Source organism: Ctenopharyngodon idella, chromosome 16 (genome assembly GCF_019924925.1).
Source record: "Ctenopharyngodon idella isolate HZGC_01 chromosome 16, HZGC01, whole genome shotgun sequence".
Lineage (NCBI taxonomy): Eukaryota > Metazoa > Chordata > Actinopteri > Cypriniformes > Xenocyprididae > Ctenopharyngodon > Ctenopharyngodon idella.
This window is the reverse complement of record NC_067235.1, coordinates 3937616-3955618: the sequence shown is the minus strand read 5'-3', so window position 1 is coordinate 3955618 and position 18003 is coordinate 3937616. Positions and strand designations below refer to the sequence as shown.

Here is an 18003-nt window from a genome sequence, read left to right as displayed (position 1 = left end):
TGCGTAACAGGGAAAGAGTGAAAGGGAGTGAGACAGAAAGAGTCTGAGTAAAGGATGAGAAAGAGAGAGAGAGAGATTGTGAAAGAATAACAACTGTTCTTCCAACGCTTTTATACTGTTTACAGGCAGAGACCAGGTCTCATGTAATACAATACTCTAACACGAGCTCAGCACAGTGTGGGAATGAAATCTGGGGCCCTTCTACATGTCCAGGGCCTCTAAAGAAGCGAGAAAGGAAGATCGAGATGCTCTGGGAGGTTAGAAAGTAGAGGACAGATGGCCGCAGGAACAGAGATACGTTTCCATGCATACTGAGTTTCCAAAGACAAATCACTTTTTTGTACACACTGAATGGGAATATTCTGCCACATAATCATATTTGACATTTTAACATGCAGAAATGTGGAGCAGGATTTTGGGCCAATGACATTTAGTGGTGGTCCTGGCTGGTTACAAAAATTTAGATTTACATGGAAGAGAAAGCAATGTAAGAATAACTATATATAACTATAATATTTTCAAGATGAACACTTACTGGATTGAAGCACCTTAGGTTTACTTGATTATCCATACATCATGTTAAAAAGTATCAAGTATCAAGTATAAGAATGTATCAAGTATAAGTATCAAATATGATCATCAGGCTTTTGAGGAACGTTTATTTGTTCATCTCTCAATCATCAATTTATTGCATTGATTTATATGTTTTGCCCACACAATAAAAACTACAGAGTTTTGATCATAAAACTAACCATCCCACAAAGACATATAATTGGGGGATATTTTGATTGACAAGTGATATTTATAAGCATTTTATGTCAGAAGCCTGTTATACTGTTATAATTATGAAGATCTCATTGATTTACACTGCAATATATCATAATTTCATTGCACTTTTTGTCCATATAAATACCAGCAATCTACTCCAAATTGCATGTTTTTGCTCACTTTGAACCTCTGGATGAAACAGCTGTTTTTCCTCCTCTAGCATGAGCTCCATATTCTCACTTTATGAGCCATAAAACCCTGATATATCAAATATGATACTCACCCCCCTACCCACAGATTTTAAACAATATTTAGTCTAAATGTTTAATCAACTATTCCATTTCAAAAATGATTTTTTTTTCCTGACTATTTTTTCATATGTCATGCTTTTCAGGGTTAAGGATTTGAACTCTAGTGTTAAATGTCATCCAGAACCATTTGTGCTACAGATTTGATTTATCAAGTCATGCAGCTTGTTGAGGAGAGATGTGCTATCACTTTTATTTTACTTTGACAAAATTAAAACAGGTGAAAAAAACATCCATTCCAGACATACAGGCACACACGTCATATACACAGAGACTTGAGAAGGGACTCATGACATTTTTGGTCAGTAAGCAACAACTCATAACACCCTGGCAACCATTAAGAAAACCTTATCAACACGCTCTTAGAAAAAAATGTGCAAAGTTTGTACATTTAAGGGTACAACAGCTTGTCACTGGGGCAGTACCCTACCTTATCCACCCATAAAAGTTCATAATAGTACCTTAAGGGTGCATATTACTACTCTAAGGGTATTGCCCAAGAAGACAAGCTGTTGTTCCCCTGAAGGTACAAACTTTGTACATTTTTCTGACAGTGCAGCATGCATATTGGCAATCACACACAACACCCTAGCATTGTGGCAGCAACTTTTGCATGGCAAGAACTACTCTCATTTTCTTCAGAAAAAAAAAAAAAAGAAGAAGAAGAAGAGTTGAACGCTTTCAATTTTTTTTTTTTTTTTTTTTTGATTGTTGATTCAAATTAAAGTGCCAATATATATTCTTCCAGCTCTTTGTCTATCATTTCTCTCTCTCTCTCTCTCTCTCTCTCTCTCTCTCTCTCTCTCTGTGTGTGTGTGTGTGTGTGTGTGTGTGTGTGTGTGTTTTGGACCGTTGCTCAGAAGGAGTCCTGCAGGGACGGAGCAGCCTTCATGGAAGGGCCTTCAGAAGTATGGGTTAAAAGTATTTTTAGTTCCCAGGGATTATGAACAGAGTTGTTTTCAATTTGCTATTGGCAGGTGAGCGTCAGGGCGGAGGGAAGAACTCTTCCATCTCACATTCCCTCTCTTTATTTCTCTCTGTTTTCCCTCTCAGTCACTTTTCTCCCTCCCACTCTTTCTCAGTCTTTCATTTCTTTCCCAGCATTCCCTTCTCTTCCCACTCCCACTCCTCTGCCCTCGCTGCTTAATCTGGCTTCCGTTCGGCCTCTCAAGGCCTCGACTCTCAGCAGCAGTTTTTTGGAAGCTACTTTGGCTGCTTCCACAGAGATCGGAAAAACAGTGTTTACTAACAGGTGCGAGTCGTGCGACTCTCCAAATGTCCTGTACATACAACAGCAGACAGGAAGAGAAAAATGTCTGCATGAACAGGTCAACAAAGTCCATTTCCAAGTTGAGTCATTTTTGATTTGTGGAATGCAGGTAACCATACTAAATGTCTTGAGTTTTTATTGCATATCATATTTATTTCTAAAAAGCAGCTCCCAATGCTTTCATCCTCTGCAGGATCTGGCTTGTTTTTTTCCTCTCTTTCTCTTCTGCACAAACACTTAACAGGAGTTTTGTCTCACTTTATGACTGCACAGTACCACTATATTGTGCCAGTTTTCATAACCTGAGTAAAGTTGACAGCCCTAACATTGGTGATTGACAGAAAAGAAAAACAGTGAATTGCTTACACCTTACAGTGAACAACTAGTCATGCAGCACATATATCAACCAAACCAAACTCAAAATTTGAGTCCTGATGCATGGTAGATGCTTGGGTTATAGTATGATGTTGTCAGTCTCTGAGTTTGAACAGAATTTTATGTGGTGCTTTAAACAAAACTGACTACTGTATTCAGCGGCTGTGTGATTTTAGCCTTGAAAACGAAGTTACTATTTAAGTAGCTAAACTACAGTTAAGTAGTTAGCTTCACTATAAGATACTAATACAAGCAGCTAACATCATTCAAGGTATGTGGTGGAGGTGGGCAATATCAACGCTAAAGAAATAATATATTTTTTAATAATATATCATCAGATGACAATTTTGTTGTTTTTCTCCAATCTGAATATTTGAACAGATCTATTTACACTAAATACCTCTTTTAGAAAATGAGAGAGAGAGAGAAAACATAATTCATACACACTTCCGTTCAAAGGTTTGGGGTCGGTAAGATGTTTTTAAATGAAAATTCTTATGCTCACCAAGGCTGCATTATATAAGTAAAAGCAGTAGTATTGTGAAATATTTTACAAGAAATATTTTGTATTTGAATATATATAGTAAACTAATTTATTCCTTTGATCAAAGCTGAATATTCAGCATCATTACTCCAGTCTTCAGTGTCACATGATCCTTCAGAAATCATTCTAATATGCTGATTTGATGATCAAGAACATTTCTAAATAATTATCAATGTTGAAAAGAGTTGTGCTGCTTCATATTTTGTGGAAACCGTGATACCGTTTTTAGGATTCTTTGATGAAAGTTCAAAAGAACAGCATTTATTTGAAACAGAAATCTTTACTGTAAATGCCTTTACTGTCACTTTTAATCAATTCAATCCATCTTTGCTGAATTGAAGTATTATTTTCTTTCTGACCCCAAACTTTTGAATGGTAGTGCTTTTTTTTTTTTCATCTGAATGAACTGATACATTACAATGAATCATACATTGCATTGCAATGTTACCAAAAGTAGTGACCCAGCTGGGAACAGGGAACATTCTTAGAACTTTGACTAACATCCTGACAAGGTTCTCTCAAAGTTATGAGCAAACATTCTTCCAGTAACAAGACATTAGCACAAAAACATTATTTATACATTGTTCATGTAGTGCTTTTTCGGAAACGTTTTAGTTGGACATTCGTCCAACATTTGTAAATGTTACTATTTGTTTTAGAATGTTCAGAGAACATTCAAAAGTAACATTTGTATAATATTCGAACAATAGAATGTTCCCTTAACAAAAAAAAAAACCCTAGGTTAAAAACAGCCTAATTGGCAACCCAGTGCTAGATACTGGACAGAACACATGCTAGTAAGTTGGCTCATGCTAAGTCAGCTCATATTGACTAAAAGCTGGGTTCAGTTTACCTCATAAATGGTTATTACCAGTTTTCTCGCAGCAAAATGTTATTTATGTATTTATTCAATTTATATAAATTATTTAGCTATACATATATTGATAAAAGTTGTCTATTTATGAAATGAATGGACATTAAACAAACAGTCTAGATCATTTAATTTATTTGATAGAAAGTTCATTAACATCATAAAACATTTGTGACAGGAGCAGACTCATTGCGCTTCTGGCATCTGTGGGAAGAAGAAAACTGGTATCAGTATGGTGTGAAATGTCTATTCTTGTGCAACAGATGACAATATTCGCGTTTGCTAAGTGAAAAACGCTTTCTGTCTCCTCTGTCGGAAATTACAGTCTCACCTTCCATCAAACGCATGGCACAAGCTTTTCTCCCATTATAAGCAACAGAGATGTTCATAGTGGCAGCTGATTTTAACCCTGGTTGTGTCGAAACTAGGGATGTCGATTTAACGTGTTAATTAGATGAAATAATTACAGTAAAAAAACGTGTTAAAATTATTAACGCATTTAACGCACTTTAACGATGGAGCCTTTAGAATACAGTAAGAATGTCCCTAAAAGTCAAGATGAGTGCAAAAATGCCCTGTATGAGTTTGATGATTACAGGTATAGTTCATCCAAAAATGAAAATTCAGTCAACATTTACTCAGCCTCATGGTCCAAATATATTTATGTGTAATAAATTCTATGCTGAATCAAATATTAAGCTACTTTTTGTAATGTCTATTTGATGCTTTACACAATAATGACTTTATCTTTTGGAGGTAGTTTCTCAGTCAAATTTGGTGTGCGATTAATTTGCAATTAACTAATTAATTGCCACATCATGTAATTAATTCGTTTAAAAAAAAAAAATCACTTGGCAGCCATAGTCGAAACACATCACGGCCGGTGCCATGATACTTTCTTAATGGGAGATGAAACTTCAATGTCCACATCACATCTCTCCATCGGTCTTCAACTCAAAACAACGGTAAATGTAATTGAAAAAATGTGAAACTACAGATGTTTTTGTCTGTACGGTAGGCTAATTATCGGATACACAAGTGAATACAAACCTTAATTCAGGAAGTTTTCTCTCAGGACAGGAGACAAAATGACCGTTGATAAACCGATCCGGTTAAATCTAGTTTGGCAAACCAGCAGTGAGTATAAGCCAGCAGGCTGGGTATTTTGTGAGGAGCTGCATCATTTCCACTATCAGTGAAACTTAACCCAGCAGTGTGTTACACAAAACTACCCACCAACACTGTGCAAATAACCCAACAAAATGAGCCAACAGGCAGAACCCAGCAGTATGGGTTTTTTAAAACATAAAAAAGGGAAGTGTTTTCATAACTTAATGGGAATGTTAGCAAAATGTTCATATTTTTGTTAGCTGGGGATGTAGCATTTTAAGATGTGAATGGAAAAAGTAGCTCATTATTGGAAGGGCAACAGTGTCTTGAAAACAGTTTAACTACTGTCATGTTATTGAAATGTTGTTCTAGTTAGGACTAGAGTCACTACTGTCTTCGTTACTCTTCGTTACTCTGCTTCACAGCAGCAGCTTACAGTGCGACGTTCACCTCGCTGCCTTCTGTTTCCTCTCTCTCTCTGACCCTCACAGGACAGGACGAGAGCAGCGCGTCCTGCTGAGGGAACGGGGGAATCCGAGAGCATGTCTTACAGAAGTGAGAAATGCTCAAAAGTAGGTCAGATGCTTTCCCTCCGCTCTCCTTCCCGGAGTTTTAGCACATTGCTACCAGTATTTGGTCTCAGTTTCCATTTTCAAATGGTAAAAGTGACTCTGAGGTTGCAAACGGTTGCATCCGGCAATTTCTCGAACTCATAAATCAGGATCAAGTCTTTTGAATGTGAACAAACGTTTGAATATTTTCCTCATAATTCACTGCTTGTAAAAACTGAGAAAACGAATATATCCCCATAAATAAGGCCCTTAATGTCATAGTTTTATTGAAGCCACATGTCGTGCCATAGGTCTCCACGGTAACTAAAACTTATACCTTTGAAAATAATATAAACACTTTTCTGTGTGTCTGTGTGTTAAACATAAGTAGGCTTCAGTGTTGGTTTTGTGATATTTAAGGCAAAAAGGCTTTTTTTGTGTGTGTGTTAGAAAGCTCTTCTTTTGCTTGCTCAGCTGTTTAAAGGAATGGTTCCAAAAAAAAAAAAAAAAATGGTAACACTTTATTTTGATGGTCCACTTTAGACATTCTACTGACTATAAATAACTTTGCAACTAACTCTCATTAGAGTATTAGTAGACTGTCTGCTAACACTTTATTTTGATGCTCCCCAACAGACATTCTACTGACTAAGTAACTTTGCATGTACATATCAACTTATAACACTAATGAGAGTTAGTTGACATGTAGTTGCAAAGTTACTAGTTAGTAGAATGTCCAAATTGGACTATATCGAAATAAAGTGTAACCAAAACCTCTGCAATCATATGGTAGCTTTGTATGGGAAAACAGACTCAAATTTACATTGTTATTCAGTAAGTATCTTCCTTTCTGCTGCAGCACTGGTCACTGTGAAACACAGAACACCTCACTTATATGATTTTCTTATGCTGAAATGTGTTATTTTTTCGTGTTAACTCAGGTGTATTTTTACCAAGAACAATGCACTGTGGCTTTAATTCAGTGTGAGCAGTGCAGACTTGGCGCCAAAACGATGTGAGCCTCGGCGTGCTGTTTGAATGCTCGAATCTGTTAACATAGGCACAAAAAAATAAATAAACAAATTGCTCTGTTTACATGTTCAGTGTGAAACAGGCGTTTTAGATGATTTAGATGTCGAGCTACAGTGAAATGAATGCTGTTGCTACCTAAAAATACAAATTTGATTGCGAACTAAATTGCAATGTGATTAGTATCATTATTATCCCACTCAGAGCTATCAGGCCTGAGGAATCTTGTTGGAAAGTTGTTAATTAATAAGAAAATACTTTAATTAAATTAACTTAGATACTGCTCAAATTTTACGTCCCTAATGTTGAGTCAGTTTTCTCCTGTGGTATCAACTATCTATATTGTTCAGGGGAGTGCATCAAAGTTAGAAAGTCCACTATCATGACAACACTATAATGTAAATATAACAAATATTTGGGTCCCACTTTATATTGGGTGTCTTAGTTACTATGTACTAACATTTAAATTAATCATTTTATACAATGCACTTGTGTATATAGTTTTTACATTGTGCTTATATTTTAAAAAAATACCTGGATGTAATTACATCTGCAATTAATTTCTGTAACTACTTCTATAATTACACTTTTGACCTTCCCTTAACGCACCCTTAAACCTACCCATACCACCAAACCTGTCCCTAATCTTACCCGTATCCACCTCAATAGCAGCAGAAGTGTTTTGCAATACAACATGAACACAATAAGTATATCGTACTTATTTTCTGATGTAAGTACATAGTAGTTAAAGACACCTAATATAAAGTGTGACCGATATTTGTTGTTTATACAACAGTTTGTTCTGGTTCTAGTCTGATTGGCTGAGAGCCTTTTCTAGCTATGCGATATTCTACCAGTATCGCCACGGGAACCATTTCATTGTTTGTATCACTCCGCTTTCAGCATTCTCACAGCGTGGATGAGCAAACCCACCATATTTTTACATATACTGTTGTTGTTGTATCACGGAATGTAGTTTGAAGTGTTTTTTAAGGTGAGAATGTACTTATTTAGACCTCAAATATGTTACTTATATATAAACATAGCGCCTATTTGACATTTTGTTTAGACATTTTTGGAGCTCCAGGCCGTCAACAGCCATTCAGCGCTCATGTACCCGCCGAGAGAACAGCTTTATCCCAACCAGCCCGTCGGGAATTTGCCGCTGGCTCTTATGTAGATAGTGTTTAAACATGAGATATAATTCATTTTGGGTAGTATATCAAACGGGCAATCTTTGGTCTTTTTAATCTATTACTTGTTCCAGAGCAAATCGATTTGGCTAAGGGCAAAGTTCAGTTTCATAACTTTCTATTTTTATTTAAATTAAATCCTGTACTATAACTAGCGCTGCTTTTGTACTTTTGACTGAACTGTTTGCTTGTGTTTATTTGCTGTTGTACAAACGTATACTTTCATCGTGACTAATATTGTTTATTTAAATATTATTTTTCAAAAAGTAATATTTTATATAAATAACAAGTCATATTTGGTATTGAGAAATGATCCGTGAGTGATTGTGATTTCGACTTCAGTGAAAGTTACATTATTACGCCAGTAGATGGCAGCAAAGACTGTCTTTATCAGTGAGTGAGTAGCAAAGACTTTTATATTGAAAGAGAGTGAAACCAGGTTGTAAACAAGGACGTAAACCTATAAGACGCAACTTATAAAAGCATTGACTAGCGCTGTCATAGGAAATCCCCTTAGATGTTAAAAGGACAAAGACAAAGATATCAGCAGACATTCATACTGATTTTGTGATTATGTATATAAGATTGACCTGAAGAATATCAGCTAGATGCAGGTAATGCACTTGCTTATAGTGATGGGTGATTTCGAAACACTGCTTCGAAACCTTTACGAATCTTTTGTTTTGAAATAAAATTCAGTGGTTTGGAGCATGTATCAAACTGCCACTAGTCACGCGATTTCAGTAAAAGAGGCTTCGTTACGTCATAACTGTTTCGAAACGTTTCGAAATTTCAATGGTTCAACGCTGGGGGTGATCTCTGTGAACTAATGAATCATGCAGATTTACTGAGATCGCCCGCCAGCGGCGAGCCATTGAACAAATGTCTATGGGTTTTACCTGATCTCTGATCAGTTTTATACATTTGTAGACGTTTTAATGAGACGTTAGTATAATTAAAAGGAATAATAGTAAAGGAATAATAGTCTCTTATTGTCCTGTTTAGCTGAGCCATCCATGGAACAAACAAAACAAGCCCTGAAAATTGATAAAATAACACATATTATACAGACATGTGATGTTTAATCTTATCAGATGATTAGTTAATTGCATTTGATAGATTTTTCTTTCAGTAAAAAGTGATGGTTGTGTAAAAGGCGTTTTTATGTATGTTTGGTTTGAGTTTTTGTTGCATTTACACTGTTCTGACCAGCAGGGGTCACCAGCGAGACAGTGAATCATTTTGCGAAGCAATTGGTTCAATTGATTCGAAGCTTTGAAAAGCTTTGTTTCTTCCATTACTACTTGCTTAGTTGATCTCTCTCTCATAATACTCTACATAATACAATAAGCTTCGATGATGTGACTCAACATTCCTTCGTTACTAGTTCTAAAATGACGTTTTAGGATTAGTAACGGAGGCTTGGGCTCAACTGTTAAACTGTCAACTTGAGATTTGAATCCATGGCGGAAGGAATTAGTTCCTCACAAAAGAGGGATTTTAAAGACACTCCGTTGTTGTTTCTTATTTATTTACACACTTGTGCCATCGAACTGTTGTATAAACACAATATCACACTCATAGCCATGCAATATGGTTCTATATTAGCACGGCTGTGATTGCCTAAGGCTGAACTACTACTCATGTGGGATTGCTCATTTAACATGGCCAAATAGCTTTCCCATCCAACTGTTGTATTTGTCTGCTGACTCCAATTAAAGCTCTTCACAGGTCACTGATGAAGAGCTCTGGCCACTAATGAGGCCTGTGACTGACGACCTGGAACATCTGTAGTAGATGATGAGTGGGGTGTTTTACTGTAATGTAGATAGAAGGTAATAGTATAGTTGGTGTGTGTCGCGGAGGCGTAGCGCTGTATGTGTAATTTGATTCAAATGCTAACTCTTTCCCTGTCAACCACACATCTGACAGTGTTTTCCAGCCAGAGAGAGAGATTGTCCACTCAGCAACAGGAGTTATTTCGAGACTGAAGGACGGACAGCCGTGTCATTGAGCAGACAAGCTCACTAATCTATCTGTTTCATTAAAGCCTGGAGGAAATCCAGCACACAGGAAGTAGGACTGGGGTCAGTGGGGAGGCAAAGGACACTGGGAGGCATTTCCTGGCACAGGTGTTTGATCAGTGAGCATTCAGGGGTGCAGATCAGTAACCGGGATTCAGTCTCCATGTCTATTTAACTACTTAATGCCTTCAAGATGTATATTCCACATAGGGTAAACAGCTTATGGTTTCAGTGTTTAAATTGAATATGATGTCATGTCTTCACAGATGTGCGTACGAGGGTTCAGTTAAGGTTTATATATAGGAAACTGTGCAGAAGAATCAGATAAGTGTTTTTCGATAACTAAACAACTGGTGAAGCTCTGTAACGTCTTTCCTCTCAGGAAGGAAGCTCTTGTGAGATCAAGCCACTGTGCATATTTTTTGGAGCACATCACAAGTGGTCCTCACTCACGAAGACTTCCTGAGTTTAAGATCCAAGTGTTTGCAATGGCAAACCTGACGAGTGATTTATGAGTACGTAAAAAAAGGCTTTTTGTTATTATTAATGTGTATTAAGTGTGTGTGTGTGTGTGTGTGTGTGTGAGAGAGAGAGAGAGAGAGAGAGAGAGAGAGAGAGAGAGAGAGAGAGAGATGTGAATCATTCATCAGGGCTATTGCTCTTTGAGGGCACTTTTTATCGGGTTCAACCAGTTCAATTTCAGCAGCAGATCTGACTAATCTTTTCCAACGTTATCTATATTGAAAAACTGTTACATTATTTTATATTACATCATTTTTTGTGTGTCTGGTAACGAGGTGCTATCAACGAGCTTATGTAAGCCAGTAAAATTCCTTAGATGGGAATATTAAGCCCTTGCAAGATATTTTCATTCTTGCACGATCAAAAAGAAAATATGCCCAGTTTCACTTTTTACAGTGCCTATAAAGCCAGGTCATACAGTAGTGGCCAAAAGTCATGTCTGGCCTAGGAAAATTGACATCTTCACCTCTTATTCAAATATTATTGAAAATGTGTTAAAGATTTTGTAAGCATTGCATACTTATGCTTGGAGTCGATTGTTTTATTTGTGATAATAATGCAATGAAACATGCCAAATTGTGCCAACATCATTTTTGGCCAGGCTGTCATACAAAGAAATTATGAACACATGCAAAAACAAGAGACAATCACTTTTTTCCTTTTTCTTTTTTTTTTTTTTTTTTTTTTTTCCCTTTCTTTTCTTTTTTTCTTTGGCATAGTAAAATAAAACCTGTAGCTGTAGGTTGCCTTTTTGGCAAGTTTAGTGTTTTGTTTTTGTTGCAGAAAAATATAAAATATTTTTCTCATATTTCAATAGTTTAATTGAACTTGTAGGGTTATTAACAAACTTTTGGCAACTACTGTACATGCTGCACTCAAAATAATATTTAGACCTAAATTTAAGATTTATGTATTTGAATTGCTTATAAAATTTCCAACCATTTGGTTTACACAGTTTTAACATAAAGAAACAAATAAACTTAATAGGATGCATATTTTTCAGTCATACATAAATGAAACAGGTATGATTTCTGGAAAAGTAATAAACTGAATATGTTTTAAATGGGTCAATGATGTGACAGGTCTTTTTTTAATTTTATTTTTTTGTTGTCCAAAGGCTTTAATAATAATAAAAAACAAAGATATGACATCCAAAGTATGTAAGGAAGTACAACTAGATCTCTTTTATTGAATCCAAAAAGTTTTAATTATATTTTGCTACATATAAAGGTATTTTAAAGATTTTGAAGTGTCAAAAGGTCATTCGGTTTAACCGTTCAAAGGCCAATACAGCCATTTCATTTGGGATTAACATATCTTAATATGTAATAAATGTATTTATATTTTATTCTGGCATGATTTTATAACATCATATGTCAACAAAGTGCAAAATGGTTTTAAAATTATGTGTAGAAGTCGTTGTTTTGTTATGAGAAAGAATGTCCGGAAAAATTAATTTCATTGATGTCATTCAGAGTAACCAATATAAAGAGACCATTTTGGATCAAGTCATGCGGTCAGTATCATGTGACAGGATGTGACATCATTCAGACACCTGCAAAGGACCACATGGTCATGAAGCAAAGTAACTAAATCTCTTGTAACTATTTGAAAAATTAATGATTTAACATCAGGTCATTCGGTACAACCGCTATAAAACATGGAAAATGTTGTAATATTTTAAAAACTTCTACTAAATATAAAAATTTTGATTGACCATTTGTTAGCTAGCTAGATATCAGCCTGTTAGCATTGTTTGAAAATATAATCATTCGGTATAACCAAAAGTGTAATTCGGTAAAACCGAAATTTTGGTTAAACCGAATGACTTTTTTGGTGACAAATTTTGTCCATATTGTAAAAAATGACAAAAGCAGTGTTTGATTATACACATAATCACATTGTTAACACTGAATATAAAAAATTCAAAATTAATTATATCTCCATTGTGTTTTTTTACACTTTTAAAAACCTTAATCATCAATGACCAAAATACAGAATAACTAGGTTTATATATTTATCATCAATATATAGTTTGTTTCAGTCTCATACATTTTAACTGACTGGCTGACTTTTGAGGAAGAACTAATCACTGAATTTTCAAAAGTTTAGGTCAGTACACTAAAAAATAATGTGTTGGCTCAACAACAACAACAACAAAAAATAACGCAACAGTTTGCATCAATTTTGTTTTGAGTTATGACAACTTTGAGTGAATTTACATTCAATTAACAAGCTACATTGAGTTTGTAGCATAAACACACCTTTTTAATTTGATTACTCAAAAAAATTAAGTCGCAACAGCTATCATAGCACATGCTAACATAACTTATGGTAACCACAAAAACTTCAACATTACAGAAACTCTTTTAAATGTCAAACATAACAGCATTAAACACCAATAGGTCTTTCTCTTCACTAAAAACAAATAAATTAACACCTAATTTAAACATTTATTCTTAAAATTACAGACGATATTAAGTTGATGTAATGATCAACATCATTATGTCAACAGAACTCTACAAAATAATGTTTGCAACTCAAAAGATAATAAATTAGAATTTTTAACTTGCAACCATGCATTTATTTAAGTTGTGGTAACAGCTCCCCTGAATTACTTTTTAGCCTCTAATCTTTGAAAGAGTTTGATGTTGAAGGCACTTAGGAAAAATTAAACCACATGTCCACAAGCAGCACTATATAATCTGCTTTGTTTATGCGAAATAATCAGTACTTATCACTTTTGAAAGTCTATACACATTCTAATATTTTCTGTGTTTTCACTGTAATTATAATACAGTCTCTCTGTGTATGTTAATGTGGTTCTGATGAGTTTGTTCAGACCACAGCGGCACCACATGTAACTAATCATTTTTATGTCACGTTCGTATAAATCAGCGGTTATAGAGTCTCTGCTACTGAATCTCTGTAAATCAGCGGTTTGCTTCCTGCGTCAGCCCATATTCCCCAGTGGATTGGAGAGTGACAGGAAACTTGTGGTGTATAGAGATTAGAAGTATCATTATACGTATGTGCGCACTCACTCGTGTGTGAACTCAGAAGAGCGTGCGCTGTGGTTTCCAGTGAACCCTGCTCAAAGCGTCCAGTGTAAAACCAGCACAGCAGAGCCTTTCATGGAGTCAGGATGTAAATACTGCGCCTTATGCTGGCTCATTGTAAGTGTGACTTTGTCTGTTGATGGAGGGAGAAAGCTTCAGAGAAGGGCACTAGAGGTAGAATTGCCTCCTACATGAATGTGATCATGCTTACAAAGTTTTATAGATGTCTGTTATTTGACATCTTGAGCATTTGAGAATTCACATTTGCAAATGTAAAACGCAGAAACCATCAGAACTTTCAAATCCTCTTTATGTGCTTCAACACTCTTACAGATAAAGAACCGATTACAACCTACAGTGAAAGATTACAACCTACAACCAAAAGGCTGCTCTAAATATAATATATTTTAATCTCAAAAGAACCACATGACCCTCAAGAATTATCCAGTGGCTTTCAGGCGGTTTGACTGTTTTAAATCTCTGCTAAATTATTAAATGTAAAATGTAGAACCGCTTGCGGGAAAGTTATGAAATTTGGCACACTGATAGAGGCCACTCTGAACTGTCAGCAAATTTGGAGTCTCTAACTCAATCCCTCTAGTGCCACCAACTGTCCAAACTTGCACTTATGTTTATGCTAATAACTTTTGAACCATAAGGGCTAGAAACAAAACGATTCAAGACGATTTGATTACGCCATTTTTCCATCATGAAAATTTTCTGCCAAAAATTTCCCAAAAAAGCCTACTTTTTCTAACTGTTGCTCTGATTTTCACAAAAATTGAACCACATCATCTTCAGACTATGCTGAGAAAAAGTTGTGGAATTTAAGTTGATTTGTCAAACCGTTTTTAAAAAAATGTGCGAACGAATTTTACGTGGCACTTGCGAAAATAGCATGATCTGAGGTTACATGCTACATGTCGGGGCAGCGCCACCTACTGGTCCAGAGATACAAAAAATGGCTATTTTTGCTTATATCTTCTGAACGGTTTGTCTAAATTCGGGGTGTCACGCCAGGTCGAATGATATCCAGTTTTCCGATATTGGCCATTTTGGGCGTTGGCCATTTTGAATTTTGTAGTAAAATGCTGTATTTTATGAATGCATTAACGTATCATTACGAAACTCAGTATGGGTCAAAGGCACGATGCCCTGAAGGAGTCTGAGAAGTTTCGGACCAGCGACACCTAGTGGTGGAAAAAAGTATTTACATGCTTATAACTTCGGATGTGGTTGACTTATTTTCACGGGAGTCATCTCCTTGGATTCCTGAATCCTTGCCGACTCCAACGATACCACACATGCTAGGTTTCACCTTATGGTTAGTGCAACGTTGTGATTTAGTGTTTAATCAGCATTTGCGAATATCATATAAACCGTCCGATCGAGACGAAACTACCGTAGGAAAATCGAAAACACAGGCCATTGACTAAACGCTAATTGCCAAATGTCAAAATTTTGATAGTAAGTGCCAAAAAATAAAGCAAACACAGTCAGGTGTGGGTATTTTTTTATGTGTTCATACATATAAACGTCTATAAATCCTAAATGAAATGAGATATTTTTAGCAAATTTGACACGCTTATGTATGGGGGCACTCTGAGGACACACAAAAAAGTGATGGGACTGCACAAAACATGAAATTGGCTCTAACTACAGAACTGTTGGTCTGGTTGACTTCAAAATTGACATGCAGTGTCTTTGTCTCAGTTGCTATCATAGTCTATTACGACATTGTTGGTCTGCTGCTAGCTTCCTTGTTTGCTTCTGTTGTGCTTGACCCCTTAATTGTTGCTTGCAGCTATATTTTTAATAATGCATAGTCAGCCTCTTAGAAAAAACACTTTTGTTGGGATATACACTACCGATCAAAGGTTTGGAGTCGGTAAGATATTGTTTTTTAAAATAAATTATTTTGTTTATTCACCAAGAATCCGTTAAATTAATCAAAAGTAACAGTAAAGACGTTTATCAGAATAAAGTATTCAGAAAGCCTCGTAATAAAGTTATTTCTCTTAAAGTGAAAATTCACAGCTTTCCTTCAAAGCCCTGATTGTTCTTACAGTCACTGCAGCTGCCGAATGTTTTCTTCTGTCTGTCTCATGTGGACGGACGTCCTGCTTGCGTAGGCTTATTAAACAAACCGTTGAGCCTCTGTGATCCCTGGCTTCTGTGCAACGCTCAGGATCCGTTAAGTGCTTCAGGCCTCATCATACACCGCCTGACAGCGTCGCACACATGGTTTCTCTCTGTATTACTGCATGCTAAGCTCATGGTTGCCGTTGTATGTGCGTTAACCCTCTCGAATCAGACTCCCACATGGGATGATTTCGAGCAAACCGTGTATATCGCTGCATGTCACATGACATTACGCCACCGTAATTCATGCGGTGTCACGGCGGCCTGTTGCCGTATCCCTCAAATGTTAGTGCATGTGGCTTTGGTTGTCTTTGTTAATTTGTTGAGCTACTGTGCGGAGTGTCGCTCTCATCTCGCTGTTCCACACATGGTTCTCGGCACGCGCAGTGTGCGTACGGAGCCTGTCAAAGCACATGACATTCACACATGGTTTTGAGTACTGCATGAATGTTGGGCTACTGGGTTCACTCGGGAAGCATATGGAGCGGGTCTGTACCCCAGCTGACCCTCGCGTGACAGCTCGGCCCGAGAGGTGTGTCCCGCTGTTGTTTCATCACACTTTGAGTGTACACACTACATCACTGCCCAACAAGCACGAGGGTTTGCACGTATACAGTGACATCATTGCAGCACTGTGCATTGCCTCTACAAGACTCTGCCTTGCACAGTCAACGTTTTTAAATGGTTTAAACGCATTGAGTGCCATACGCTGTGTAAGCAATATGCAGACTCTTGTGAAAAAGAAGTACACTTTTTATGAATGTGAACTGAATATGAATATAGTTACATTTATTATATTTTAGTTTACATTTATGTTAAATGCGATTTGTAGTACTTAAGAGTGCTTTTTTGACCCACTTAAGTAGGGCGTAAGTACATCTTTATATGTAATTTTATACACTGACAAAAACAAAATGGTCTAGATTTACTTTGAAACATTCTTCACTCAGAAATTTCCAGTAAATTTTAACAAATAATTACTCCAATTACTAATTACTTAATAATTACTAACTCAAGCCCTAAGCTAACAGCCCACTAACAGGCTACCACAATCTACTAATACTCTAAGAGTTAGTTGACATGTAGTGGCAAAGTCACTTATAGTTAGTTATAATTATATAATTATAGTTGTAGTTAGTTAGTGGACCACTGAAATAAAGTGTAACCATGTTAACTTTAAATGTAATATCAAATAACAGATAAAATTATAATGAACTGGATTCTTTGTACATACTGTAGCTCCACACATGCAGGTATAAAGAAAGTGTCTCAGCAGGTCAGTAACGGTGGCCACTGTTTGTTCCAGATGTCATCTCTCCAACACATTACAACCCATACTTCAGGAGGCTGAGGTTTGATGTGAGCTCCATGGAGAAAAACGCCTCAAACCTGGTGAAGGCAGAGCTCAGGATCTTCAGGCTGCAGAACCCAAAGGCCCGTGTGTCTGAGCAGCGGATTGAGCTTTACCAGGTCAGTTCTCTCCTGTCCCTCAGACCTTCATCATTCTAGCATTTCCTTTGATTTCAGGCGCTCATTCAACTCCTCGAACAACTGTCATGACAGCAGCGGTACAATCTTGTCTGCACAATTACTGTTTTTCTAAGAAACAATATTAAAAGTTTATGCCAAACTATTATAATTTCTTCATTATGAGATCTGAAATGATGTATCACCCTTTTTTTTTTTTTTTTTATGCCCCCCAACATTTTTTTAATGAATTTTGTTTCAGAAATTATTTCAGAAAACATAATTATCATAGAAGAGGTGTATTCAAGCCATTGGGTCTCATTCATGAAACTTTCTTAAAATATATGAGTAAATTCTGAGTAATTTGCACGTAAAACAGACCTTCCTGAAAACTCGACTCAGGATTCACAAATGCTTCAGATTTGATAGTTAAACCTGTGTGTTAATGAATTCCAATCATTCATAAATAGGGCGTGCGTGCATCCTCATTTACAATTAGCATAATCCCCACCTACGAATTTCAGCTACATAAATTACGTGTCCAGGAACACTGTGGAATCCTCCGAACTCCCTTCTCAGGATTGGCTCCAGTATATTGCATAAATGCAAAAGAGACTAATAGGCCATATGCCTAACAATAAATATTCAATTAATGCGTGTCCACCAAAGCATTTTTAGCCAGCTGATAAGTGCCTGGTGCTCTTCTGAAAACAGCCAGCTGGTGGAGCTTGAGAGCGCTTTGAAGGCGCAGCATTTTTTAAAGCTGAGAC

General features: G+C 36.4%; 1 protein-coding gene across 1 annotated transcript in view; it reads left to right on the top strand.

Annotated features, from left to right (window-relative positions):
- Positions 1-18003, top strand: part of tgfb2 (transforming growth factor, beta 2) — a 46790-nt gene that overhangs the window by 14229 nt on the left and 14558 nt on the right. The window contains exon 2 of the mRNA XM_051864911.1: positions 17073-17236. Coding sequence (XP_051720871.1) covers positions 17073-17236 — 164 coding nt within the window. The remainder of the gene's footprint in view (positions 1-17072; positions 17237-18003) is intronic.